We start from the raw sequence: 14,366 nt of genomic DNA on the forward strand, positions 1-14,366 counted from the left end.
TGATGGGTCACTTTCACGGAAGAGGAATTGTGCGGCAGTGGGCACATGACGTGTGGTTTTACGGTGACACACAACCAGATACCGTGCCTGGAATCAAAACATGTTCAGGTAAGCAATGTGTATAAACAGTTGGGTTATAAATGAACACCATTTCATTGATGTGCATATGGGCGCATTGTTATTGGGATTATGTTACCGTGGAATAGGATTGTTTATCACGACTAACTTGCTTGCAGCCATATACACATTGTTACAGCATGTTTCCCACTGACAATCCTTTTTGTACAATGCCTTTGTTACAGAATACAGGAGGGTCAAATATATTGGAGGACAAAGGTTACTAATGCACTATTATGAGTTATCGGCCGCCCTGTTCTCTTGTTTAGGGCAGGTGATGACCGGGTCGAGAGCTGAAGACTTTTCCTTTGACTGTTCAGATCATGTGGAGTGGTTAATCACTCCAGACACTCTCGTTCACTATTATGATTGCAAAAACGAAATGTGAACTCGAAAGAAAAAAAGTTAACTGAATGGACTGAAACACACAGCCACAATCGTGCAAATATAAAAAAAACAACGGGTAAACTATCGTGTAAATATGAAGGTTTAATTGTAAGTACACTACATGCAAATCTCGGTTTCCTGTTCCATCTCCATTCGCGGCACAAGACGTCTTTTGACGTCCTCTGGTCTAACACCGTTTGAGACGAGGCTCAAAATAAAGGTGTCTCTGGTGTGGACCAATCAGTTTCAAGGACAATGCCTTTATTATCAGAGTACGTTTTTTGTTTGCATTCTAACCACAAGCATTGTGGTTAATGCAGACGTGATTCCTTGCTAACATCTTAACACCTGTTTTGTTGGCAGAAAAAAGTGGCAAAACATATTATCAAGCAACGGAAACTGTCTTAAATCACCGTGTCCAGCAACACCCAGCAATTATAATTTGGTGGTGACGCAATTGGAGTGGCGACTCCCACCTCTTCCAAGTCGCCTGGCCGACGTGGAAGAGGAGGCCAAATACATTCGAGAGGGGTTCCATAGAGTCCACAGTTCTTTTACGTGGAGGGGTTCCCACCAGCAGTGGCATGGATTGTTCATGGATGGTGATATTAATTTCTTACAGTAGGGGCCGTCCATAAATGACGTCATGCGATTTTGGACGCTTTTTGACCCCCCCCCCTCGTCACACGGCGTCACAAAAAGTCAGTCACCCCCCCTCAAATATGACGTCACAAAGCTCTGCCCCACCCCCCAAATAAAACATGCTTCAAATCGCTTTAAACTATTGTCATTGTAGTGCGTATTTAATGTGGTGCTGCACTCTGATGTTGAAGGAGAATTTTTTTTTATTAAAAAGTCGATTTAATTAAGTAGAACGTGTTGTCTATATTCATTTAAAGTTGCGCATTTTGATGTGACGTCACATTTCTCAACCCCCCCCCCCCCCATCGTCACACATCGTCACAAATGTCTGACCCCCCCCCCCCCCCAGGTGCGTGACGTCATTTATGGACGGCCCCGTAGCTAATAACATATATATTTTTGTTCTTCTAAATCTTGTAGTTTCGAACGGATTTGGGAGGGCGGTCACCCAGCAGTGGATCGATCATGACTCGTGATCAGGACTCATTCCTGTACGGAATTGTAAAGTAAAAGTTGGACATGCGTCTCATGATCTGTTGTGTGTGTGTGCGAGGTCATAACACATTCCTGCGGAGGGAGCTGGTAGGAACGTTGGGTTGCTCGGTCAATGGCCAGGCTCAACGGAGCGTGGTGTATTCCGCAAATATGGCTGACTGTGATGGCGGGCACAAGCCGGCGTGAGTAGGTTAAACGTTGAGTTTTATAAGGGCACCACGGGGTGACCAGCCCCTCCCCACCCAGCCCCACCCCTCCCACCCAGCCCCTCCCCACACGACGGACGGACACAGTAATCCCCGGTGGGCTGGTGTAACCAGGAGGTTCCTACAAGTATAACTTACATCCTCATAAACATTTACTAACTTGCGTCTTACTTTCCGCCGCGCCTTATAATCCGGTTTTTTTTTATAATCAAGTGTTAAGTTTCTCATGATTTAATCTATTTCGGATGACAAAAACCCAGCAAACAGCAGCAGCCACTTGCTGATGATACGAACCCACCCACCCACATACACACTCCCCTTCGCATTGGGCAAAATGATGATGGCTCACAGCAACGAGAAGCAGCAAAAAAAAACCCCAACTCTCTCCCCTCCCTCTTCTTACCTTTGCCCCCTGGTCCATGGAAACACGTCACGGGCAAGCCACAAGCGCATGTGCGCCACTGTACGAGAAGCGCAGGATGAGGAAGAGAGGGGAGAAAGAGAGAACGAGAGAGACACTGATGGGCTACCGGTTCTCGTCGTTTGTGCCCGAGGGTGTTTTGTGACACGCGTTGTATATTCCGCGTCTACCCTAGGCGTCGTCACGTTCTAGCCGCACACATTTGCGGCAGATGCTCGCATGCTTCGTGCGTAGGAACAGGGGTCGTGTGCGTGTGCCTCTTCTTCCCCCCTCTCTCATTCGTATCGACAATGAAAGTGCTTTTACTGGCACCCACCGCCGTGGCGTCGGGAAACGCGACGACTGCGGAGCGAATACGGTTCGTGTGCAAGCCTTGTTCGCCCCGATCGCACAGAGAGTTACGCGTAGCGTGGGGTCCGGGGGAAGAGTTGTGGTGGGATTTGTTTTCTCTGCAAAGGGTTGAAACGCCCCTGAGATGAGCGAGTTGGTGGGGGGGGGGGGGTTTGCACGGGAGGGTGATTATCCAGGATGGCCCAAAAGTCAGGACACTGGGTTTTATTTTATTTCATTGTATTTCCTTTAATGTGTTCAAACGGACTTCAATTAACATTAATGGACGCATTCTCTTTAGCATTTTTGACTATTTTTTGTTAAAAGATTATAGGTGTAATCGTTGAGCATTAATCAATTATGTTTTTGTCTCAATTCATTCGGGGGGTTCTTGGCCGAGTTTTGTAAAACGACGGATTTGAGGTGACCCCCACAGGAAGGATGAAAGTAACTAACGATAATTGGTTAAATATTAACTTTTTTTAAAAATTCAGTCTTAAACAAGTAAATGAAGTAACCCTGCGTGTCCTGACTTTTGGTTCCGCCATGTATCATGTCCAATCACCTCTCTCAACTCCACACCCCCATATCCTAAAGTCCCCGCAGTTTTGAGTACGTTTAAAAAAAACAGTGGCGAGTTTCATTTACATCTCGTGACAGAAATGCTTAATAACAGAAATTCGATCTCCTGTATTGGCAGTTGAACCCAATCGGCACGTTGCTTAGATCACCCCGCGTCTGTCCACCAGCAGCGCGGTTAATCAATTGGTGGCATCTCAAGTGTGTTTCTTCTCCCCTTCGTCAAAGTTGCCTGGTCAGCTTGGAAGAGTAGACCAAAATATCCGATAGGGGACCGTCCATAAATGACGTCACGCACTTAGGGGGGGGAGGGGGGTCAGAGATTTGTGACGATGTGTGACGAGGGAGGGGGGGGTTTGAGAAATGTGACGTCACATCAAAATGCGCAACTTTAAATAAATATTTAAATGTATTTGTTATAACAACACTAATTTGTATTCATTATCATTATTAACTATTTGATTATTTTAATCTACTAAGGTCATCTTTCATTTATTCCATGAAGGAGCATTTTGCTTCTCCATGGGAGAATGGAGAAGCATACATTTTGTAAAATTTTGTGAATGATTGTTATTAAACACTTAGATTCGAATCATTCTACCAGGGCTTTTCATTCTGTGAAATGAATATGTGATTGTTATAATTGTACTCTCCATTTTGCTTCGTTTTACTACAAAGTTTAAAGTATTTTTTTATTGTTATAATTACTTTAAATATTTTATAATTATAAGAGAATTTCAATATAATAACATCTGCAGTTTTAGTTAGACGTTGAATATTTTCAAGTGCATTTTACGTGAAATTTTTACTTTCTAACGCCTCCCTTTTAATACGTGTTTTCTCCTACAACATCAGAGTGCAGCGCCACATTAAATACGCACTACAATGACAGCAGTTTAAAGTGATTTGAAGCATGTTTTATTTTCAAAATGGAAATATGGTTTGGGGGGGGGGGCAGAGCTTTGTGACGTCATATTTGAGGGGGGTCTGACTTTTTGTGACGAGGCGGGGAGGGGGGGTCAAAAATCGGCCAAAATCGCGTGACGTCATTCATGGACGGCCCCTAAGCGAGCCATAGAGCGAGGTACTTCCACCGGAAGTTGTTTACAACTGGTTGCCAAGTGGTCAGTCTTATGGGTCCCCGCCAGAGGAATGTGGATTTTCCACTATCGGCACAGGGCCATTAAACAAATATGAGTATCGCCACGTTTGAAATTTTCGTTGATGGTACGTACAGTCACGCGTTTATAAACATACGACGTTAACATACAAACTGATCAAGTCATAGCAATTAAGCAGCATATGAATAAATATAAAGAGGTTTTACCCTTTCTGGCAAGATGTTCAAACACCAAATAGAAGCCTTTTGCAAGGAATCCGGTTCAACAGTATTCTTTCGTCTGGGTGTGATTTTTAAAAACAAACAAGCCAACCCTTTTTAGAAACATCGACAGTATTAACCTTTAAAAAAAAATTCATATCTTGAGGTCGGAAACATTAACCATTACGGAGATGCAACGCATTAAATCGTACAAATTGGCCATGTGTGTTATCTGTTTTGCTTATTGATGCAGTAATGTCATTAAACGTCTTATCAATTATGCATCAAACTACTGGACATCTGTGAAACAGCGTTAGAGCTCATCGGATTCCTCCAGTATAAATAAATATTCAGATTCTGAGAGCAAGAGGCCATCTCATGTCCACTGCTGTTAATGCCACCAAAATCCTCCCCGTATCACTTGCGCAACTGTTTCATAATCCGCACCCAACCTCTAAAATCTGGCGCTTAAGACCCACTATCTTGTTTTCGGTCTTATCTTTGGTCAATGACATCTGGGTACCACTGCACTGCATGTCACGGTAACCTGACATCCTCTGTACTGAACACGTGTCCCAACCATCGCAAACTGCTTTTTGCGATTACATCTAACAATGCTTTATCAGTTTTCGTCTTCTGAACTTGCAAGCTGCTATCTGTGACTCCACAGGTGAGGAGTCTTAAATCACTATAACCCATTGCCTCCACGTTTACTCACTACCTAAACACACATTATCCTTTCCTGCCTCCATATTCAGATGTTCTATTGATCCCTGTGTTGAGATACAACAATCACTTTCGACACCACTGATCCTGACTTGGTATCAGGAACGCCTAATCATACATTGGACATCCACATTACCTACCTCTGCTAACACTGCAATGTTCCATCCAAGATCATGGCTATCAAACATAGGTTATCCACGTTACATGCATGCCTCCGAATGTGCAAATGACCTTCACTTTTGGATATTTTGATAGTACACCATCCTTGCTTTTAGTCAGAACCTATTGGGCGTGCAAGTGAACAATTGTAGCGTCAAGCTACACATGGATGTAAAGCAATATTACAAACACGTGCCACCATCCCTAAATGACTGCATTGCAAAAGAGAAACAAACCAACTTTTTAGATGGCTTGCTTTGGCGGAAATTGGCCAGCTTACTGGACACGAAAAATATTCTTGGACAGTTTGACGCTCTAGAAACTCGAGGCATTAAATGTTATTTTTTTACGAAATATATATATATTTGGAAAAATCTTACCTATCGTATATTATTTATTTTTCACCGCTGCAGCAGCAGAAGCCATATGCGTTTGACGAATGAAAGCCTCCCAACAAGTCATCACCACTCCTCACAGCCTCATCGTGCAACAACCCATTTAGTCCCAGGACATAAGCCGACACCCATTGCTCCATCTCCACGTGTTGAAGCCTCACGTGTTATCTCCTTTGGCTGCCACTCTGTCGTCAGTCTCGCCATGTGCCCTGCCAAAGCTCACTTTGACGAACAGTAAATGTCTCTAATTTGTGTTTGTCCTTCTGATCTGTTTCTTCTTCAGTCTCTCAATGTAATTCCAAGCATGCACCGTTGCACGCTGTATGCACTTTTCAGATTGTGTTTCATTTTACGTATGTCCTATCCATCATGGCAGGTAATACGCACTCATTAAACGTGTTCTCCTTTCGGAACACTGGTATGTTGCTTTTCATTATCGAGTTACATTTTTTCGAAAGGCACTACACCCCGCTCTCGCACACCTTCATTTTGATCCTGGTTCACCTTTGGTAATTGTTCTATGTATACAGTGCATACGATACAGTAACAGAACAGCTACAGGATCCCAGGTCACCTGGTGCGTTGTGACCCCCATTTGCTCATTGGAGCATCTCCTATAGCTTGCGTATCTTAAAGCAAAAGTTGAGATGCGCCCTATAATTTAGTTGGTGTGTGTGACACCTGGCGCACACTTGCAAGTGCATCCTATGTACCAGAGCATGTTACTATAATCTGTCGAAAATTATAAAATGTGTTCAAACTTCACGCGACGCTTAAAATTGTTTTTCGCCGGACAAATATTTGTAAGTCGTGTTTTTTTTCCTTCTTATAACAACCAGACATTACCTCGTGACAAGTGGACACAAGTGCCTGTTGGAAAACAGCAGATGTTTCTCCGAGCCGAAAGACGTTTGTCAATTCATCAGCGTACATGGCATCTCAGCGGTAATTGCGCTCCACCTGTACAAGGCTGGCCGGCTCCTTGTGGGTAAGGTCCTCGTTTTAATCTCTCAACATGAGGCTACGTTTACGCCGGACTAATTAGGCAAATGCATCGTCATCTCCATCGCCGGCCCATTGCCTATCAACAGCTTGGATGAAGGCCCTTCCCGCAATGTCGTCACCTCTCATGGTCCTGCGCTGCGACTATCTTCCTGCTGCACATGAGCCAATCCCCATCTCTCCGTGTTCGGGGACGTCGTCCTCTTTCCCACGTTCCCACCTTTGGCTAGCCATGCTATCTCCTGTGTTAACCATCGGCGGTTGTACCCCCGAAATGATGAAACCCTGTCCAAGCCGACATTAAAGCAAACTCTGAAAAATAACTTATAATATTCTGAAGCGTTAAAAGCACTTGGGACCTTAACCAAACGTTAGTTGATTATGGAACGTATCATTTTACTGAAACTACAATTTACAGTCCTTTACAGTAATCATTTGTGGGTCCGTTATTTATATTAAAATAAATTGATCAAATTTCCCCCCCCCCATCCCTAACAGTACGGTAGAGTATAAGTACAGGTTAAGTGCCATTATTATAATTTGTGCGGGATAAATGTATGAATTTGCCGAAAATGAATCGCACTCACACGCTCAGCGCTGGAGCTTTCAATATTGAAGGGATTTCACCGTGCTGAAACGATTGATGCTCCATGACACGGGGCAATGTGTGCAGATTGGCACACATTGCCATACATGAAATGCCCCTTGATAATAAACACAGTGGAATCCCGCCCCCTCGTCTGAAACTATCCGAGGCTCCTCATCACACAGGAAAGCAAATTTGTGGATGAGACGAGTTTTTTTGCTTTACAAATTAACGCCACTTATCCGCGACCTGTCCGCTGTATTCACAGATACCAGGATAATTTTACCGCACAACTGTAAACGAAATGTTTTTTGTGCAATCACACATTGTAGTATATTCCCAGTGAAAACGTTTAGCAAACCACTCGATTTGTTCTTGCACCACTGTAACAAGGAGTCAATTATTGCACGAGGCAATTGTTTGCGATGCAGTTGCGCATGATTATGTCGGGTTTCTGATTTTGCAATTTAGCACGATCCCAAGACTATCTTATCCAATTATTGAGCTCGTCATGTGACCACATAGTATTTACGTGTGATTGTGTGTATAGGTTTGTGTGTGATTTGTGGAGTGGTGACAGCGATTAATGGCATACGGGCAACATCAACAACAGTGTTGCATGAAACAGTTTTAGGCCTCCCTTAGGTCGACTTGGCTTTAAATGAACACCTTATGTCGTGTGTAAACATCAGGACTGGGAAGACAAAGGCGGCCGGGCATAGTGTTAGCCACCCACCTTTTAGTGTGCTATCCCGGCCTTCTTCAAAGGTGCTCCCTAACAACGCTCGCCTCAACAGTCTTACTGAAGGCTATACGGGGGGCCTTTGTCTTTCTGTGTGTATACATAGTATGTGCGGGTTTTATTTCCCCGACTTGCATTATTCTTTGCAGAAGCGTTGCACTCGGTTGCATCCTGCCGTAACATGGCATTCACTTCTAATGATTACTTGTGATTTGATGGGGCACAATCTGCTACAATCCGATTACACCCCACATCATTTGTACTGAAATTGCATCGTGTATCTAGACCTTTTGATTTTCATTTCGTTGCCAGCCTACGTGTGTCCATGTCAACGTCTGTCACCTGCCCTCCGCAAATCCTGCATGCACGCATCTCACCTGTTGCAATGTTATCTTCCAAAGTACATCTGCAATGTTCTATTCAGAAATGTCACTTTGCTTACCATAAGCTCCTCCTCGTCATGCACCTGTACGCAAAGGCCAGAAACCTGCTTCTTAAAATACACATCTTGGACTTATACCAGAACACAATCCCCACTCCTGTCTCTAATACCCAGCACCGTTACAGATTTCCTACCTCTTTAAATGTGGATTATGTAGATTTTCGGAAAACCTGCTCCGCTCAAGCAGTGGATCCATATTTCTTGACCAAACTCCCCGTACCCTGTACATTAATACAAACATTAAAAAATGCTCCGATCCTCGTTTGAGTTACTTATTCACTTGAGCAACACGAGATATTACGCATCGTTGCTGTAACAGATGCCTTTAATGCCTATTTGTACTCAATGGGTAAACTATTGGTGTGAATTGAGATGATCAATATCATTTGTGTAATTACACATTTTGCAGTGTTTTTTTATGCCTTAAAATAGCATTTAAAAGAAATATGGTTTGCTAGAAATGCAGATACGAATTTATTGGAATGAGCACACACCGATTCCCAAACTCAGCACTGTCGGTGAAGAAAGTGAAACATATTTATTACGGTGATGTGTATTCTGTGACAGGATGCGGTGTGCCTTACGGCGTGGTCTTTGGTGGAACGGACGCGAATGAGGACGTGAAAAATGAGCACAAGCTTTCCGTGATGACAGCAGTGGCCCAGAACGCCAGGTATGGTAACGTTCTCCCAAACCCTTGGGGCCAAAGGTGGTGATGGCTCTTTGTTGTGGTGGTGGTTTTTAAATTTAGACCTCGTGGACAAAAAAAAAAATGTCCCAGCATTTCCCGTCACCCTACGTGTAGTGCAGCGCTAACAGGTTTTGGGTTTTTGCTATGATTCCGTTGTTTGCCCAGGGAAAGCCTCGCCGAGTCTCAAGATTATTTTTGAGGAGGGTTCCTGACAATTTTTTTTGCTGTGGGGGTGATGATCACTACGTGCATTCAAATTGAGAAATTTGCAAGAAATCTTTAAAATGTGTCAAATTCCGGCCCATGACGCTGTCACACAATGACCAACCCTTGCGAATGACGTCACGGGATCTTTAACGTCCACGTCGAAGCCATGTCACCGCCCTTTAACCTCGTTACTATTTAGTGTCACACTGCACGAGAGGCAAATTACTTGACTTGAAGTAATTAAAAACCACACGCTGACCCTGCTCTATTAGCGAAAGCATTTTCCAGGGTGTAATATTTGGTTGCCCAAATTTAAATTTTTTTACAAGCATTGGTTTGTAAAATTCCAACTCTATAGGCCTTCTTAGCCATTAGAGTTTACATCAGTCCCTCCTCTCTATATTATTTGGTGCTGTCTTCCTGCTTGTCTGTGGTTCCTCGCGCCTCCGATTCATTCATTCAAGGTCTTGTAGAGCGAGCGAACGCTGTGCATGTCACAAGTTGAAATTATCATACATGCAGTGTAATTGAATTCAAGAGTCAAGAGTCTACCAATGTTCACCAAATGCTTGTGTAAATGGAGATGATTGGGTGGCTTGGGATCCCCAATACATGATGATTCACAAAATACTGACTTAAAAGATGTTTTACGTCATACCATTTCCCCACGCGAAGTCAATTGATTTTGAAATGTTCCCTTTATAGGTACCATTATAATTTCTTTTGTATTTGAGTTCGAAAGTGGGTTTGGCAAATTAACAATGAGGGTTTATTTATTGTGAGGTTGTAAGCCCCTTTCATGGGATGACCTTTTAGATGCAATGATAATAGCCTTGAAGATTTTCTTTTTCTTAAAAAATATAGTGTTATTCAATGAAAAAATATTTCTCACTTTGTTACCTTTATATGTAAGCAGGGATCCTCAATACATGATGGTTCAAAAGATTGACTTTTAAGACATGTTCTACGTCATACCATTTCCCACAAGCAGTTCCATATAGCAAGGGCGGATATGTAGCTGAATGGTTTAAAATTAAGCAAGCAATGTACTATGTTGAACTTCTTTCGCGCCATACGTAGGCAACCGTGATAACTGGCGGCTTGTGGCCCAAATCTTTGGTGGTGGTGGTGGATGGGAGGCAGCCATAGAGGGGGTTGGGGGTGCCAGCGCCGTAGAAATGTGTGGGGCGGGGAGGAAGAGGCATGAAATGTCAGCTGTGACTCTGTAACCAACAATGACGAAGTGTCATCGACGGGAACACATTTTGGTACACCCCCTTGTGGGGTCGATCTCCTTCAGCCCACACCTCCTAGGTTGGAGTGCTTTTTTTAAAGGGGGAAAATATGAAGTTAATCATGAAAAGATAAATACCAGTGTGCTTAAACTTTAATGCATTTAATCAGTGCGTATTACCCGCGATGAAATATGTATCAGAAGCGTGTAATTTGACGAAGAAAATGGAACGCAAGCTGAGAAGCACACAGAACATGGAGATGTCCTTGCTTATTGCATTCTATCCATTGCACCATAAGTGGCACATTGCATCTCATCTGATCCATACAAGGGTTACTTTGACACAGATGCTTCCGAGTGCCAGGTTGTTGTTGCCAGCTGTTGGCAGTATTCTCATCAATAAGTTGATTTATTTTTCGCGTGCTTTTTTAATTCGAGCAAGTGCTTCGGATTCGGTTGAGAATTTGGAAAGTCAGTCAAAATTCAAATTCAATTAGATTCGGCTCCAATAAATAGCATCCGGTTCGAAATATTCACAGTGTCCTATTTTTCGTTGCACACTATAACGACCGCACAAGAGTCGATTCGAACAGATGCACAGACCGGCATTCACATATTAATACGGCTATCTGGAGGCATATTTAATGTTCAGATTATACAGTCACTTCAATCTGAAAAAAAAAACTTTTGTTCATGTAATGTTTTCCCTTTTACTGTATGTGCCTGTAGTGTGTGTTCAATAGTAAATTTCTTGGCAGTGACGTTTGCATCACGAAAGATGCTATTAAGTCCCCTTAACTTTAATCTGTACCAGGTACTATTTAACCCTTTCCCATTAAGATGACGTACGTGTTAAGATGACGTACGTGTTTTTTTTTTTTATTCAAGCAAGTGCTTCAGTTTTCCTTCCGGTTCCGTTTCGATGATGCACACCAGAACGGAATCGGAAGAAATTGTAAAATAAAATAACTTTATCGGTAATGAGGCTCCCAAAAAGCCATGCGGCAGGGCGTGTGCCAGAGTTTGGCGCCAGCTATCACAGAGTGCGGTCGTGTTGCTACAGTTCTTTGCGGTGAGTACGATGTCTTTAAAAACAGCGGCGCTACGCCTCTCTAAATTAATTTCACGCCGAACCGCTTTCACGTTCCGAGATTCAGTAGTGAACGGGACACCCACCCTGCAACTTGCAGTCATTGCGTAATGGGGAAGGGTTAAAGTTATTGTGATACACGTGCAGCCCTATGCTCGCTTGCTCGCTCACACTTCCGCTGGTGGAAGGACCGTGGTAAGAGGGAACTAACTCCTGAAGCCCTCTCGGCATGGCATTGAGCTGCTGAACATATATTCTAGATTTGAAGCTTTCGTGACTGCAAGGATTCATACTTTTTGGTTTTTCCGGTAAAGTCACGTAGGTAAAATTTTTTAATAAAATAAATGAAAACAACTAAATTATATCACGACGTTTCGAGCGCAACACAAGCGTCCTTCTTCAGGTGGTGACAACGTAGCGAAAGCACAACCGCTTAAGTGTGTCATACACAACCGCTTAAGTGTGTCATACACAACCGCTTAAGTGTGTCGTACACACTTTAAGCGGTTGTGCTTTCGCTACGTTGTCCCCACCTGAAGAATGATGCTTGTGTTGCGCCCGAAACGTCGTGATTTAATTTAGTTGTTTTCATTTCTTTAATAAAAAATTTTACCTCCTGAACATATTGTCGTACACGAGAATAGAGACACATTTGAGGGGGGCACTAGAGGGTGATTTGGCCTAATCTTCCACGGTAATTGTTTTGTATCTGCAGTTCTAATGATGTCTTCTGTTTTGTATGATTGAACCGAAATTATTGTTTTACAATAAATTATTGCAATTTTTGTCATACACTTCAAATTTGGACTTGATGTCTTGTACATTTCTTGTTTGATGTGATTTATGATGCTGCAGGTTCCTGGTGGCTTTTACAGAGGAACTAAAATGCATCGCAGAACATTTATGGGTAAGTCTCTCCAGCCGCAGCTTTAATATCACTTGACATTTTTGTTACATGCAGTATTGAATTGCAGGTAAGTTTTGTATGGGCAACACAAAGTACAAGGTGTTTCTCCAGAAATAGATTGCAGCAGTGACGCTGTTCAAAATGTAAGTGGTATATGAACTTGCTAAATTGCAGATTGTGATAGCCAAAGACCCGTGTCACCCACGTTATTATATATTTAACATTTGAATGCACCTTACGCCATACAATGAGCATGCACCATCACGCAAACTCCACTCATCCTCGCTGTGGCTTTTGGCAAGCCGTCAAACAAAAACGGCCACACTGCATCGCTTGCTTTCAGATGTGCGTTTGTAGCCATTTGGAATTCTCTTCTGATATGAGGAAAGCACTCGAGTTGTGCAATTTTAAATGTATGTATGTTAAACTTCTTTTCCACCGTACGTAGCCAAACCATGCTTTTTGGAGTTGCGATTGAAAATCTAAATTGAAAACCCATTTCTTTCGAACTGCTTTTCGTGTTTAGTTTGTTGTCCTTCCCCCTGCGTCTCTGATTAGTACGGTTGGCTAAGTACGATGCGACAGAAGTTCAACATACATACATATAAATGCTTGATTTAGTCATGTGAATCTTCACCTCCCTCTGCCCTGAATTTATTTTTTTGTTTATGAGTCACAATGCAACTGAAGAAGCTCTCCATTTTTTATTATGCCGGATGGCTGGTTCATCTCTTCTCTGATGTATTTTCTGCCTGGCTCGTATTGTCTTGCTCTGTTTCTCACCTGCTCCGTATGTCTGTTTTGTACTGTCTTGTTTTTTTTACTGCCAGTCCAGTCTGGCCCATTCTCTTCTGCCATCTCATTTGAAATATCTCGTTTATTGTTCCATTTCATTTGGTGCAATTATATCCATCAGTGTAATTCCAAACATGCAACCTCCTCGTTTCTTTCAGACGTTTTCAGCTTTTGTGCCATATTCTTTGCCACTATCCATATTTTTAACCATACTTCGGCACATTGGTACGTTGCATTTATTCTAGATTTAAAACTTTCGTGACTGCAAGGATTCATACTCTTAGTTCTTTCGGTAAAGTCACGTAGGTAAAAAATGAAATTAAAATTAATAAAAAATAAAATAATAAAATCACGACGTTTCGGAGGCAACACAAGTCCCACCTGATGACGGAGACTTGTGTTGCCTCCGAAGCGTCGTGATTTTATTATTTTATTTTTATTAATTTTAATTTCATTTTTTACCTACGTGACTTTACCAAAAGAACTAAGAGTACGTTGCATTTACTTTAAGTTCATTTTTCCAAATCATTCCAACCAGTTCTATTTAAAAATGTTGATCCTGATCTATGCTCAGTAACTGCCCTAGATACACACATGCTAATCTGTATTCCAGTTGTGCATCTCCGACATATCTTCATTCATTTAGTGAACTGGTTGTTTTGATGATGTCCACAGTGATACAATTTGGTATAATGGAGCTATGCCATTCCAATCTAGCAAGAATCCATCATAACTCCTGCAAATGGGCTGTTACATGGCAATGTTATTGAAATGGTGGAAAGCTGTTCTCCATCTGTACATGTTTATTCATATTGTATGAATTATTTATTTTGTTTTTAATTAGTCTTGTCTTGCAAACGGGTGTATTTTATTGCATTCGCATAAGCTTAAA

General features: G+C 42.4%; 1 protein-coding gene across 2 annotated transcripts in view; it reads left to right on the top strand.

The window, feature by feature from the left end:
* The first annotated feature begins 2,287 nt into the window (after positions 1 to 2,287).
* The window catches only part of GLT1D1 (glycosyltransferase 1 domain containing 1), a 65,041-nt gene continuing 52,962 nt past the window's right edge, over positions 2,288 to 14,366 (top strand). For both annotated transcript variants that reach the window (XM_061561223.1, XM_061561224.1), the window contains exons 1-4: positions 2,288 to 2,626; positions 6,618 to 6,766; positions 9,118 to 9,223; positions 12,628 to 12,679. In XM_061561223.1, the coding sequence (XP_061417207.1) occupies positions 2,559 to 2,626; positions 6,618 to 6,766; positions 9,118 to 9,223; positions 12,628 to 12,679 (375 nt within the window). In that variant the 5' untranslated portion in view covers positions 2,288 to 2,558. The remainder of the gene's footprint in view (positions 2,627 to 6,617; positions 6,767 to 9,117; positions 9,224 to 12,627; positions 12,680 to 14,366) is intronic.

Source organism: Lethenteron reissneri, chromosome 27 (genome assembly GCF_015708825.2).
Source record: "Lethenteron reissneri isolate LAM-NWPU_2019-01 chromosome 27, ASM1570882v1, whole genome shotgun sequence".
NCBI classification, from domain to species: Eukaryota; Metazoa; Chordata; class Hyperoartia; order Petromyzontiformes; family Petromyzontidae; genus Lethenteron; species Lethenteron reissneri.